Source organism: Diadema antillarum, unplaced genomic scaffold (genome assembly GCF_040938485.1).
Source record: "Diadema antillarum isolate AM-2024a unplaced genomic scaffold, OU_Dant_1.0 seq00000550_RagTag, whole genome shotgun sequence".
Lineage (NCBI taxonomy): Eukaryota > Metazoa > Echinodermata > Echinoidea > Diadematoida > Diadematidae > Diadema > Diadema antillarum.
In genome coordinates this window covers 1,830,154-1,845,722 of record NW_027271495.1, presented here as the reverse complement: position 1 = coordinate 1,845,722, position 15,569 = coordinate 1,830,154, and the positions used below count along the sequence as shown (strand labels likewise).

Sequence of the window (15,569 nt, the reverse complement as noted above, 5' to 3'; positions counted from 1 at the left end):
TTTTCGACCATAAAATAGATTTATTGATTTTTTAGGAGCAATGGGTGATTTATGCGATGATTATGATGACATTATAAATTCTTCAACATCGTACATCCACTGCCATTGCTGTTTCACCAATACATGGAGAGAAACATTAAAATGCTTGTTAATTTTGGTGCATTGTGTCCAATTTCAAGTGCCACCTCACTTTTGTCTTATTTCATTTCTTCTTTTTTTCCCTAGCTATCTTCTTTGTGAAGTAGGGTTTTACTTTTCTTTTCTTCTCTTACTTTTTTTTAAAGTGAAATTCACAATGGAGTGAAATTTCTCCTTAGATTTAAAGTACACATAGACAAAGTGAGTGGGCGTATAAAATCAAATGATCAGCATAACAAGTTGATGGTAAAGGTGGTTTGTTTGACCCCGTGTCTCCAGTAATATTCCTATAGCAAGTAAGCAGAGTGACACCGTTAACAACGGATAGCTGACTCAATTGTGGAGACGATTACTCCGAGATACCACATACTCTAGAAATGTTAAACCAGATGTTGGTTTGAAAAAGGGGGAAAAAGAAAGAAAAACTTTGATGGCACCAGTATGTTATCTATCTACAGCCAGTGACCAACCGCGAAAGCATTTCCCCTCTCTTATCCGATGTCACTGTACTTTGTAATTAAATTAAGGCGATAAGTGATGGCTAGTGAATCGTATAGGGCTGTACGCCAGGTAAACTGAACATTTTTGTTATGTTCCGAAACAAAACACTCGGAAATTAGATCGTTCACTTCCAGTTCGAACCACTTATATAGATAATCCTTTGTGTCAAAATCCTGCTAGACATCAGTGACGGTATATAGAGTAGTAGTGGAGAATTATTTTTCTGATTATGGTATCGAATCCAGAACCTCGGTAAACTTACGTCATGTTGGATGGCGTCCTTTTATCGATTATCAATCTACTCCTATATATGTGACTATCGCCTAGTTTAAGTCTGGGCCACGTTGCATAAATAAATTGGTAACTTTACAATTACTGGTATCTGCTTAAATCAGTGTTAACCATTTAGTAATTCTTTGGTTTTTGTTGGCCATGAAATAGTGTTGCCATACGGTAGCTACCATTAGTCGCAGAGCTATCCGTTAATAGGGAGGTTTTCATGGTTTTATGCATCACGGCCGAGGTCTGCAAGAAGCTAACTCAGACATGTGAGCCTGTCGAGTACCTGAAGTCGTTATACTGATGACCATGACTGCTTATTTCCCTCGGATAGATTGCAATATGCATCAATGCAGAAGACAGGCGGGCTCCATCCGTAAGAAGATGAGAGTGATCTTTTTTTTTTCAATGTCATCCGTAAGAGGACAAAATAGATCTTTTATCAATGTAATCGATAAGAGGATCAAATGGATCTTTCATCAATTTAATCCATAGGAGGATGAAATTGATCTTTTCTCAGTGTCATCCATTAGAGAGTCAAATTGATCTTTTATAACTATGTCATCCATAAGAGGATGAAATTAATATTTTATGAATGTCATCACATGGCAGCTTGGAATGGGTAAGAACTGAGAACAATTAGACGAAAATAAAGATAAATAGGCATCGAACGTCTTGGGAGGGAAATGATTACAGCTTGTGGAGCGTCATGTCGTCATGTGTTAGAATATAGTATTTCCCGTGCGTTTTGTGCTTCAGATGATATCTATTATTTTATGAATTTACTTCAAGATAATATAACGTGGAAGTAACCAGTGCAGGTTCAAGGAAACGTGAAAGGAAGAAAGACCTTTACGGTGGTGAAAGGCTTGTGCGATGTCTTCTCTCCTTCTGTGTCACGATGTACATTAGAACACGATCCCAGTAATAACACTCTCAAAATCCACTTTGCTGGTATTGATTGAAACTTGATGATGAATGATGCCCAGTCATGATGCTTTTGGTGAACCATGTCTTCATGATATACATAGATCATAGAACGGTTTTTGTGTTCTATGTATACAATGATGTAAGATGATACGTTTTTCTCATAAGTATCACTCATTCTACTCCTCCATCAACACTTGCCTAAATTTCAAATGAAAAGTAGCTTAGCATGCTTGAAGTTGTATGTCTGCTAAGTGCGTCATGAAATATCATAGTTAAATAAGTGTGTATGTGAAATCAAGATTTTAAGGAACGGTAAGTAATCTCGAATATTCAAGACGGTGAAAGGTAACTAAGTAGGCCCTCTAAATTTTTAGTGGACATCTACACCACAGAGAAATAGGATTGACCTGTAAGTTGGTATAACCAAAGAGCTAGGTAGCTCTTTGGTATAACCATGCTACTTTCGTTCAACCCACACTGAAATTGATGATGCGTATGCTCTAAAAGAGATATGGGATGCATGCGTAAACTCCACTTGAGAGAGTGAAGGCATTAATCGCCGTGGTAGACTTCAAAGATACGGATGGTGTTTTCTTGGTACAAAAGTAGTAAGATGCAATGAATGCCTTGATACGTTCAACCACTAATTTACACACAAAACAAAAGAGAGAGAGAGAGAAAGTGGATACTAGTCTATCACGACGGATACGGATGGGAAACGTGAATGGAAACATTGATAGAGGTTCCCGGCGTGCCTTTACCCATATCTCATCGGGGCAATAAACACACATGAACGAATTTCCCTTCCACGTGTCGGTCGATATCTTCGACGAGGATCGATAAGAATCGATCACCGGTTGAAGTCATTTCCTATCGCCGACGTAGAGGGCGGGTAAGACCGGATGAGAGCACGCGAGGCCCTGCATCCGGAGAGCGTCATGCTCCGAGAACGATAAATACTTCCTTTCCAAATAGATGTCCGTGCCAAATCGTTTTACAGTGATGACAGGAAGAACTTCAAAGGACATTGTACCCATTAATCATTCATATGTTTGTACATGTTGGGAAGCATCTTTCATTTTTTATACTTTCAGTCACGTTGGTGGCATGGCGTTATCCTACGATGCCTTTTATTTTTCAACCAAGAACAGAATCTTAATCCAAACATCTCTCGAAGACACATTCGTGTTATCTTCCGCACCACACAGTGAATAATCTGATCTGATTTTTATGTACCCTGGCCCATGCACGAGGAGAGGGGTAGAAAGAAAATCTACCCCCCCCCCCCCGCCCTCCCCATTTGTACATGTACTGCACCATGCGGATTTGCGCTAGCAAAAGATAACGGCGTTATCAACAGTGCGCGGAAATGATATGAGCTGAACCTCGGTAAACGATCCGATAGAATGTAAGGAAAGATTTTGACCTTGCCTTGGTCTCGACTGAGGTCATAGAAGGAAGAAATATGTAAGAGAAATTGGGAAGAGTTCCATTGGGTCGAGCATCCGGGAAGGGGGGGGGGGGGGGGTAATAACGTCTGCTAGCTATTAAAATCCTTCTAATTATCATACAGCTCAAATCATCAAGTCTCTATTATAGAGGTGCAGTAATATGAGGCCATATTTTGGATGTGACAATTCTTAAGATCAAACCGACATTCGGAACTAGAACGTATTGTATAATCTTTGCATCACAATCAAGTTAATTGTGTGCTACAACTCAGTTGTGCACATTCTGCGTTGTTTGTCAGATCAAAATTAATCACATTCCTCCATTGGGTTAAGTCGCAGTCTCCAGTTATAGACATTGTATTTTATTTTATGATTTATTATGATTATATGATCATCATAATGATTGCCGTTTTCATCATCATTATCATCACCATCATAAAACAACAACAGCAACAATTATGTACAATTAAATCAATAATTTTTCACTTTCATAATCATGTAATCATGTTTCCCTTCGTCTTTCACCATCACCAATACCACCACCACATCATCATCACCACGACTGCAGGTACTGTTATTATGTGTACCACCACTTCAACAACAGTCTAAATCTGCATCATCACCAGCATCTGCCGCACCATAACGCTCGTCTACAACATCATCAACAACATCACAGTCTACACTAACACCACCACAGCATGATCTGTCTCTTCCTCCCCTTTCCTTTCTCATCACCTAATGTGTATGACCCTCGTCCTGGTAATCACTGCCATTATCATCTTTATCATCATCGTCATTACCGTAATCGTCGTCGTCATCATTATTATCATCACAATCAGCATCACTCATTGTCGTCATCAGCATTATCAGCATCATCTTCATCATCATTATCATCATCACCACCACCGTCACCACCACCATCAACATCATCATCATTTATCATCATCACCACCACCAACATCATCATTTATCATCATCACCACCACCACCACCATCATCATCATTTATCATCATCTACACCACCACCACCATCATCCTCATTTATCATCATCACCACCACCACCATCATCATCCTGATTTATCATCATCACCACCGCCACCATCATCATCCTTGGTCATCGTTCCTGCTACAGTCGTTGCCACAAGCCGTCGTCATCACCACTAAGATGCGGCCACCACTACAAACACTGCTAGCATATTCTTTTTTTTTTCTTCTCGTCTCTCCTCATAGTTTTCTTATGCAGAAAAATACAACCATCATGGGAGTAAGATCTCTGATAACAAAATTTCACTCAATTTACATTCACCCAATTGTTTACTTTCTCTTAGGTAAGGTAAGGCATTCGATTTCATGCAGAACAACTCTTAAAGAATGTAATGGAATAAAGATGCTCAAAACCAGAATAATCTGTAAAACACAAAGTAAGTCATGTAGAGTCCTTTTGGAAGGATCCGAAGCGGAATGATTAGAAAGTTGGAAAGGTGTCGTGCATTCTTTGAAGGGAACCGCGCCGTAAAATCGAGCGCAACATTGCGTAACGACGTCCAATAGGACTTCAGCTTGGGTTATACAAGGGCTGACATGACTCATCGCAGCGATAATAGCATTAGGGCGTCCTTCACCGTGGCCATCCCCTCGCCGAACTCCACGTGAACCCCTGGTCGTCCGACGTGGAAGATAGAGCAGGCAAACACGTGATAAGGCGAACCACTGGGCGACGGTGACCTCCGCCAACATAAACATTCATTGTGCAAGAAAAGATGTCGTTTTGATGAGTCCTGCTGATTGACATTAACAAGTAGAAGAGCAGTGGCGGATCTACAGGGGGGGTTTAGGGGTTTAAACCCCCCTCTTGGGCTGCCAAGTAAAAAAAAAATAAGAACATACAAACAAACAGCAACTAATTAGTCAATTATTTGAAGACCAAAATCAACAATAAAGGCACTTTTCTTGCGTAAAAGCTGTCAATTTTAAAACTGAATATGCAAAATTTTCGCCCCTAGCGGGGCGAAAATTATAATACACTATCAATATACATTATCATATCTTTATACACTACTATTTACTTTATGAGTAAATTTAGTGTATAGATGGTAGCCTCGCGTCCTCGAGTGTGCCCCGTGAAACATACCTTTAGTAAAGCCTACTTTTTTTCTTTTCTTCTATGCTTTCTTGTAATACAAGAATAATTTTCATTGCTCAAACAATGCGATTACGTTTTAGCTTTTAATGAATACATTTCAGACGAATGGCAAAGGTGAGAGTGGCTCGCTCGCTCTGTCCATACTTATAATAGAATGAATAGTTTGCATAATTTATGATCATAGTCCTTCGCGGGGATTTTTTTTTAAACTGTGTTTAGTTCCCTAGGAATTTGATTTAAATGCCCTAGAAACGCGACTTTTATACTCTGTTTTTACAAAAAGTCCCTATGCGTGGGACATGGGAAGAGGTATATCCCCCTCCCACACCCTCCCCCGCTCTGTCGCTTCGCTCTCGCCGCGGATCTCACACCGTCTCATGAAATAATGTTATACCCCCGTATAATCGGTTCGGTGTAAAAATGGCAGGGGTAAAAATGGCAGAGGTAAAAATGGCAGAGGTAAAAATGGCAGAGGTAAAAATGACAGGGGTAAAAATGGCAGGAGTAAAAATGGCAGGGGTAAAAATGGCAGGGGTAAAAATGGCAGAGGTAAAAATGGCAGAGGTAAAAATGGCAGAGGTAAAAATGGCAGAGGTAAAAATGACAGGGGTAAAAATGGCAGAGGTAAAAATGGCAGGAGTAAAATTGGCAGGGGTAAAAATGGCAGGGGTAAAAATGGCAGAGGTAAAAATGGCAGAGGTAAAAATGGCAGAGGTAAATATGGCAGGGGTAAAAATGGCATGGGTAAAAAGGGCAGAGGTAAAAATGGCAGAGGTAAAAATGGCAGAGGTAAAAATGGCAGAGGTAAAAACGGCAGAGGTAAAAATGGCAGAGGTAAAAATGGCAGCGGTAAAAATGGCAGAGGTAAATAATTATGTGGTAAAAATGTCAGAGGTAAAGTTGTCAGTGGTCGAAATGTCAGTGGTCAAAATGCTAGAGATAAAAAATGCCATTGATAAAAATTTAGTCGTTGAAATGCAAGAGGACGAGGTAAAAGTGACAGAGATTTTTTTCCTCCATGTTTCTGACACCTTTCTCGCAATACGCGCTTTTCGTGCCTTCTCCTGAAATAAAGCACGGGGGAGACCGGGGAGAAATGGGACACGGGGAAAAATATGGGACACTCATAACATGCCAGTCAACAATCCAATTATATCAGTAAAAAGATGAGCCTCGGTACACCTGAAAATGGACATATTAACCACTATACAGCTCTACATGTATCTTGTCGGTAAAATATCAAACTTACTTTAGATCTGGTAGGTCCTATACTATGTTAATAAGTATTTTAAAAAGTGTGCAAACTTCTGAAAATAAAATTGCTTGATAACAGACATGCAGCAATGAAAAATTGGTTACAGCTCGTTATTCCGAAGGTTCGTTATTCCGAAGGCTCTTTATTCCTAAGATTCTTCATTCCGAAGGTTCATTGTTCCGAATTTCATTTTCGGATTAACCAATCTTCGGAATAACGAACCTTCGGAATAACGCCACAAATTTTCGGATTAACGAAGCCTTTTTCATTTTCGGATTAACGAACCTCTGTATAGGTATACGGAATTTGCGTGTTTTGGATTAACGACCCTTCGGAATAACGAACCTTCGGAATAGCAAACCTTCGGAATAACGAACAGCACCCGAAAAATTTGCAGAGATCTTTTATTGTTTCTGTTACCACTGGGAGAAATTTAAAAGGGCAGTGTTACATTTCTCCCCGCGGCACATGTAAAGAGAGTCTTGCAGAGCTTCAGCGATCCCTGTGTAAATTGAATCGCGATCATAATATGGTAGTCAAAGGCGGTGATTTCAATCTACCTGGACTGGATTGGATTGGATTTTCTTACTGTTGTTGTATAACGAGGGAACAACGTCATTTTCGGTGGCTGAATCTACCAATCTTTAGCAACACACCATGTTGATAACATAATGGAATCTGACTTTGGAGCAACAGCTAAGTTTGAAAGGCATCAAACATTTACATTTTTTCGCCTGCGGATTCGTTCAACAATGATTGAAAGAAATCCCATGGCAAACGATCAGTTTTTACTCTCACTAGAACAGTTTATTGCTAAAGTTCGTCTCCAGTTTTAATAGGCATAAGTTTGTAAAGTGACCACAAAGTGTTCATTAAACTTCGAGATATTTGTTTTTGCGCCATGAGATACTTAAACAATGTAATAAAATATTTTGCAAGAGCTTATTTGTTTTTGCGCCATGTGATACTTGAACAATGTAATAAAATATTTTGCAAGAGCTTACTTATGTCTGCCGATACATTTGCTGTAGTTTGTCTTTTGCGTTTTGTATGTTTACTTCTACATCATGTCGTGAGCAGGCCTTGTGAGATAAATAGGCTCCTACGACACCTGAATGTGAGGAAATAATATTGAACAGGTGAAAAATTAGCGGTTTGCTTCGACTATGTCTCCTTCACTTCTTTACACTAAACAGTTCAAAAAATGAAAAGTAATGACAATATACTAGCCTGGACGTGAGCGGAATTCGTTTGTGTAAGAGTGTGTATGTGAGAGTATGTATATCTGCGTATATGTTTATACCAAAAGATGGTTCGTGTGTGTGTGTGTGTGTGTGTGTGTGTGTGATAACTTCATTGGGCGAAACAACGTAGGATTATACTGTTTAAGGGCTTTGCAGCATTGTTGGATCCCCTAATAATGATAAATAATAATAATGATAATAATAATAATAATAATAATAATAATGAAAATAATAATAACAATAATACTGAATAATAAAAGTAATTTCCCATGGGCCTACTAGGCTCTTAGCTGGTTTATTATTTCTCTGCACACAGACAGATTACGCCACTGCACTTGAATCAAACTCAGAATAATGAGAGTGCTCTAATTTTTTTTAAACATAATTAAATCAATAATTCTTCAAATCTGCAATTTGGATTTGTTAATTCGATAAATACAGTTTGCTCTGACTAGGATATCATTCAAGACCTCTTCGTTAAGTTTATATCTGACGAAATCGCTCTCATTACTTCTGACATTTTACTTCTGCCATATTTACCTCTGCCATTTTTACCTCTGCCATTTTTACCTCTGCCATTTTTACGTCTGCCATTTTTACCTCTGCCATTTTTACCTCTGCCATTTCTACCCCTGCCATTTTTACCCCTGCCATTTTTACCCCTGCCATTTTTACCCCTGCCATTTTTACCCCTGCCATTTTTACCCCTGCCATTTTTACCTCTGCCATTTTTACCTCTGCCATTTTTACCTCTGCCATTTTTACCTCTGCCATTTTTACCCCTGCCATTTTTACCCCTGCCATTTTTACCTCTGCCATTTTTACCTCTGCCATTTTTACCCCTGCCATTTTTATTACCTCTGCCATTTTTACCTCTGCCATTTTTACCTCTGCCATTTTTACCTCTGCCATTTTTACCTCTGCCATTTTTACCTGGCACCGTATAATCATAGTCATTTGCAAATGATTCTATCCACTTTTTAATTTCCTAGAAATTTGCTTTTAAATGCTCTATAAACGCGACTTTTGTACTCCCCCTCCCCCCGCTCGGTCGCTTCGCTCCCTCGCCGAGGATCTCAAACCATCACGTCAATGTGCCCATCCCCGTCGAAATTTTGCCCCCCCCCCAAACCAGACATGTTCCACCGCGCTTGGGGCGCGGGTGGGGCTGCACCACCCCCCCCCCCCCAAAAAAAAAAAAATATATATATATATATATACATTGTATATATGTTTGGCAAAAAAGAGAGAGAGAGAGAAAATAGAGCATGCATAGTAATTAATATGCTTAAAATTGCAAGCTGGCAATCCTAAAAATTGAAAATCTCCCTACTGTGGGAGGGGGGATACCCCCTCCCACACCCTCCCCCCCCCCCCCACTCGCTTTGCTCTCACTCACTTTGCAATACCCAGCTCAACCCTTAAACCCCCTCCTTGGAAAAAAGCTAGATCCGCCCCTGAAGAGACCCCCTGAAACAGCGAATTTTTCGATAAAGACTTGTACCTCTCTGACCTTGTTTTTGGTAGTTCGCCTCACTAATGATGGCACGAGAGGCGCGAAATAGCACATCGTCCCTAACGTTGCTATGGTAATGTGAGGTGCTCTTGAAGAGATTACATTATGGACAAATTTACGGCTGCCTTATCGGGCATGTGTCGTAAAGATATCAGGGGCTTTTACCAGTACTTTTTGAAAGCATTGTCTGCATGGGAAGAATATTTTCTCCATGGCGTTTCACAGAGTTTTGATATTCTGAAATTCTTAGAAAGGCAAGATCCGCTTTTCCATTGAAGAGAGTGCTACACAGAGTCGATAAGCAATGTTTATTATTGGAGTCCTCATAAACAAAGTTAACTTTCGCTGTTTATTCTCCCTCTAAAGTGATCTTGTACAAAAGTCTCCGTTTAATTGATAATAAACACAAGTTATTCTTATAGTCTGATGTAGAATGATGCACAGTATCTAGTTATCTCCTATATTAAAAAAACCCTTCATCTTCATAGTCTTTTTGCTTTTCAAATTTAGTATACTATATACTTTAATGATGACGATTGTTTACTTCAAGGGCAATGTCTGGGTTGATATGCATTTGTTTTACAGGCTCAAAGTTATTTAACAATTATTTTGCCAGTATTCTATGTTTAAAAATACACACCCTTTACTTTTTTTTTGTGCAGTGGAAAGGTATCAACGTTAGTATGTGACACGCGCTTTTCTTCTCCCTTTTTTCCTCCTCTTCCTCCTCTGCTCTTCTATAACTAATGAAGACAATAAGGATGATAATGATATTAATGATAACAATGATAATAGCATTTAATGATAATAATACTAATAATGACAATACTAGTAGTCAATTGAATATCATTATAGATGACATGATTATTATTATAACCATTTGACCCGCTTGAATAGCAAAGAAATACTGTATTTTATGTAATTAATATCCGCTACAAGTGCTGCTTGTAAATTCCTTTACATTAACTCTTAGTGAGATTGCATACCTCCTCTTTTACTCTCTGCAATTCCTTATTTCCCCAGGTGTGTGAGTGCTTCCAAAATTCTAAGTTCATTAATTTAGGCTACTGCATGCTGTCGGCTAACATCCTTCCATCAGAATGACACAAAATGGGGAGTCGTTTGCTCGGAAAACGAATCGGGGTCACATCGGGTTAAGAATCGGGTTGAGAATGTTCGATCACTTTGAGAGTTATTCCATCACCAATGAATAGAAGCTCTCAGAGTATTAGTACCATAACATGTTATCTCGTTGGGCCTGTAATTATTTCGCCCTTTGGGAAAGCGTTTTAGCTTCCGCATCTTGGAGGTATTGCGCGATTGGCCTTGACACATGAGAGTGGGAGGGTGTTAAAGAAAGACATATCTGTTACCCTTAGGCGCAGTCCCCCTTATTCTCTGGTCCTGCGATCCCCCCCCCCCCCACCCCGTATGCGCAGGTGGTGGATTGAATGAAGTTCACCTCTAACTGACTGAACAGTGTTAGCTCATGACAACAGCAAAGTGTCTGTCTGAAGATGTGCCCATGTTCCCGCTCTCAGATTGGAACAATTGACTAGTTGAATAGCCCAATTACAGCGGATTATGATGGGCAAACCAGGTGTGCGGAAAAAAAAAGATGCATCTCACGAATAAGTAAATCAGGTTCACGGGCATCTCACGTGGGTCATGAAACGGCATTTTGGATACTGCAGCTGTAGTCGCAGGGTGTCGCTTCTAGCACTGAGGGGTCGTTGCTAGTTCACTGACCATGTAAATAGCCTGTTCGTCCTAATAATCATTCACTTTCGGACAAGATAAGTGAGATTGATTCAAACACATGCAATGTATTAAGGGGGGGGGGTCAAACTCACAATACACTTCGTAATACTTAAACCAGCTCCACCTTCCTATCCTTCCCTCCTGCAAAAACAAACAAACAAACAAACAAACAAACAAACAAACAAACAAACAAACAAAACGAAACAAAACAAAACAAAATTTAAATATTACTTAACAAAATATAACTTAACAAAAATATTTTGATGAATGAATCAGTAGGAACTCAATGACCTCAACCTTAACACGTTTTCTTTCTTTTCTCACTGATAACCGTATAGGCCCTACAAATCTTTCCATTTCAATATCCGCATTTTAATTCGAGGCTGCATCACTGAATATCAGAGCTGTATTTTGGAATCTTATGATGTATGTGAACTCCATTCAGTGCCTGATGTTCGATATTCGATGTAAGAAGGATGGAATATATTAAACTTGATATATTGGCGGCACCCAAGATTTTATCCACGCACAGTGACCAATCACAATGTGTAAACGTGTGCATCTTCACTATTCATCCTGTGTGACTTGCGTCAAATCACATAAGATAAGTCTCTCTTTCACTTTTTTTTTTAGCCTCACTCTTGCCTTGCTTTTCGATTTGATATCGTTTTACTCACTTTCAGACTGACCGTTACGTGATAAAGACATTGAAAGTTGATCTTTTACAAACAGATGATTGAATTCTTGTTCTTGCATTTTTCTTATTCTTTCAGAAATCAAAGATATGAAAGCTATCTTGCGTCTCCACGAATTTCCGTCAGGAGTAAGACGCGCACCGAGTCGATGGTCAGCATACCGAATAAGTCACAAAGCCAAAACGATTCGAGCTCCCACCAGTCTGATCTACGGGCGAAGTTTCCCCGTCGAGTTTTCCGTACTTCTCACACTCAAGCCGAAGGTGACACAGCGGAAAGGCCGAGGCGACTCCGTCGTCCTCCTGTTTACCGCCGCAGACGGCACGATTGAATTCGGCGTGAAGATCGCCAAGACGCCGTCAATCATTTACAGGAAGGTGGACGGCTCGCTGGACGTGCTGAACTTCACCGACTACGTCTTGGACAGGAGCTGGCACGACATGTCCTTCAGTGTGAGGGAACGAGAGGTGACGCTCGTCGGTGACTGCGACCAAGTCTTCACGCTACCCACTGACAGAAGTGGTCGCGCATTGATTGACCCAGCAGGAACTGCTTCGATTGGAGCCGGTAGAAGAGGTGTCGCTAATGTATATTTTGAGGTGAATAATCGTCCACCTATTCTTTGGTTGGTGTATTGAAAAAGTGTCACCTCCCCAACTAGTTATTTTTACCTGTTTATTTATTTCAGTTCTTTACTGTTCACTTATATACCCTTGGATAGGACATAAAATGGAGGTCCCGTGTATGAGAGCGTAACAACTCATGCACATAAAAGATCCCGCTTCATTCATTCATCGTAAAGAGCAGGGTGTTTAACCCGGTGAAGTGGTACCACCTCAAATCCAATTGGACCCCATGGAAGACCAGCTTAACGTAGCTGAATGTAGGCTATCCAGCCATCTTCTCAGATGGAAAATGAACAAACAAACAAACAAACAAACAATTCATATCTCTTCTCTCTACATGTTATTGTGCTCAACCAATTGTGGTGCACCATCCCTATCTCGGTTCTTATCCTTGTCAATCGCGTTTTCATTTCAGGGTGACATTGATCAACTGGTCGTGATCGACGACCCCGAGGCAGCAGATCTTCAGTGCTCGCCGGCAGTGAGACGAGTAAGCTACTATGTCACCACCGACATCGTTTGCTGAATCTGAGGTGTCCTAGGAATGCACCTGTTGTTTACGGATGAAATTTGAATTAAAACATGAAGTGATGGCTTACTTTTTTCTGGATAGAAGTATGAATGATATTCTCAAAGGTACATATTATTCTGAAAGATATGACATAAATTCCGTACTTACGAGTGTTGATATACACCAAACAAAACATGCGTAACTGCTTTAACTATATACTTTCAATAAAGCTCAAAGGCGCCTATTAAATTCTCCCCCTATGTATTTTGGAAAGCTCTGCAATGGATGTTGCATCATGGCAAACAGTCAGTAGTTTCTGTGGACTTGATTCATTAGTTAGTCAAAAAGGAGTCAAACTCTTTCGCTCACTTGCTAGTAATTTTTGGATTGTTCTTATTCAGTTCCCGGATCTGCTCAAAATTGAAACCACCGCACAGCCGTCGAGTTCGGTCAACGGGATGGACGCGTCGATCGACATCGGACTCGTCTACGAGAACATCTACGATCCTTTTCAATTTGTCGAAGAAGAGACTACGCCATCGAATCCGATTGGAACCACGACTCCACATCGTTCTTTTTCGGAAGTCACCGCCGACGAAAATGCGATTGCGAGTATTCTCCCGTCTGGATCGCCCGGTCACAAGGTAATAATGTTGGACCATAAACATGCCACAAATTTTTGCTCGCCACTAGGAGAGACATTGTTTTTGAAATAACAGTTCTTACGACTGGAGAATGGCGGGTTGAGACTTCATATTTTGAAATGTATTTTATGACCTACGTAGGTTGATCAATTTATTTTTTTCTTCACTGATAATTTTGTCATTCAATATTCGTAATGTTGTAATGAAATATGCCGCAGGATGTTTTGTCAGTGTCCTTCTGTCCGGTACCAGCACTGAGGACAACAAAGATTAATTTGTCTAATCGTCATCTCTTTATTTTAGACAACGTCTCCAGCTCCTGTCTTTAGACAAACGATCGTATGGGATAATCAGTTGCCCGATGTCGATGAATCGGAAGGCGAATTCATCGAGGACGGCGTGCGGTCGGACGCGCCTGTAGAGTTTGGTGCGGATGGGATGATTTCTATTCAATCAGCGGACGATGTAAATACTGCTACATCTGAGCCGTCAGCGACCCTCCGTGTTGACGCAGTGACGACTCTGGCGAAATCGACAATGAGGCCAGAAACCACAAGAAAAACCTCAACACCGGAGACAACTACAACCACTCCAGAGAGGACTACGAAGGTAGCTACTACCAAACAATTTACAACCGCTTTCTCTACAACAGTCGTTACAACAACTCCTATTACCACTACAGTCGTAACTACAACACCAGCAACAACCACCGATACCCCGACGACCACCACTGCCCCAACGATCACCACTGCACCGACAACCACCACTGCACCGACGACCACCACAGCACCGACGACCACCACCGCATCGACGACCACCATAGTACCAACGACCACCACTGCACCAACGACCACCACGGTACCAACAACCACCACTGCACCAACGACCACCACTGCTACGACAACCCGTGCTACCACAACAGTCGCCACTACAATAGCTACAACATCAGAAGCAACAACTGCAGAGCTTACGACAACTACAACCCAACCCACCACCACGGAAACGATGACGACACCTGCCGATGCCGTTCACACAACGTCAAAGACAGAGAGTAATAGAATCCAAGGTGCCCACGACACACTTACGGGCGACGACCACGTACTCGCCGACGAACCCATACGGCCGATTCCTCCGAAGAACCTTATTTCTCCTGGTTCTCCAGCGGAGGTTCCTCGACCATCCATCCAGGAATATGGGCAACCTATAGACGGTAAAAAAATGCGGGGGACCCCATAAATGTCATTGTTACTGTGTAGTCTTCTTTTTTTTCCCGAAAAGCGCTCGTATTGACATCCATGCTGTATGATATCAAAGTGTTTCACTGAGGCAATCAGATATTTGGATCACCCTTTTTTTTGTACATTTCTCCGTTGTTTACATGCCGATGAAACATGAGACAAAGATCGGTAGAGGGGACCTCTCGTAGAAAGAACGTACCACAACCTGCTCCATTACCCAAACATTGCTTTTGAGTATCTACTATCATGTTATGAAAGTGTATGTGAAGTGTTCCTTATATCTTTTTCTTTCAGCTTTGGGACAGAAGAATTATAGATGAATGTCAAATTTAAGGCAACAACTCTATACTCTTTAAATCATAAGATTTAGATTTATGATGGTTTTTGGCGGTGGCGGTGCCCTCTTTTAAGAGGGAAAAATGTGATCACATCCAAAAGTAAATCCCTTTAAATGGAACCCTATGTTCCATCCATCCATCTTAAAATTTTCAGGGCAGACGAAGATTTCAAACATTCCCCTTTTGTATAAAACTTTTTTTGAGAACAAGAATACGTTCACTTTTCAAATGAATAATTATATTGACTTCTACTTCTCCCCTTCTTAAGTTTAAGGAATCATGTTGAAGTGAACTGTCC

The 15,569-nt window shown here is 40.7% G+C and overlaps 1 protein-coding gene across 1 annotated transcript in view; it reads left to right on the top strand.

The window, feature by feature from the left end:
* LOC139734888 (uncharacterized) overlaps positions 1 to 15,569 on the top strand; it is a 76,795-nt gene that overhangs the window by 46,859 nt on the left and 14,367 nt on the right. The window contains exons 3-6 of the mRNA XM_071645670.1: positions 11,993 to 12,513; positions 12,956 to 13,030; positions 13,453 to 13,695; positions 13,999 to 14,905. Coding sequence (XP_071501771.1) covers positions 11,993 to 12,513; positions 12,956 to 13,030; positions 13,453 to 13,695; positions 13,999 to 14,905 — 1,746 coding nt within the window. The remainder of the gene's footprint in view (positions 1 to 11,992; positions 12,514 to 12,955; positions 13,031 to 13,452; positions 13,696 to 13,998; positions 14,906 to 15,569) is intronic.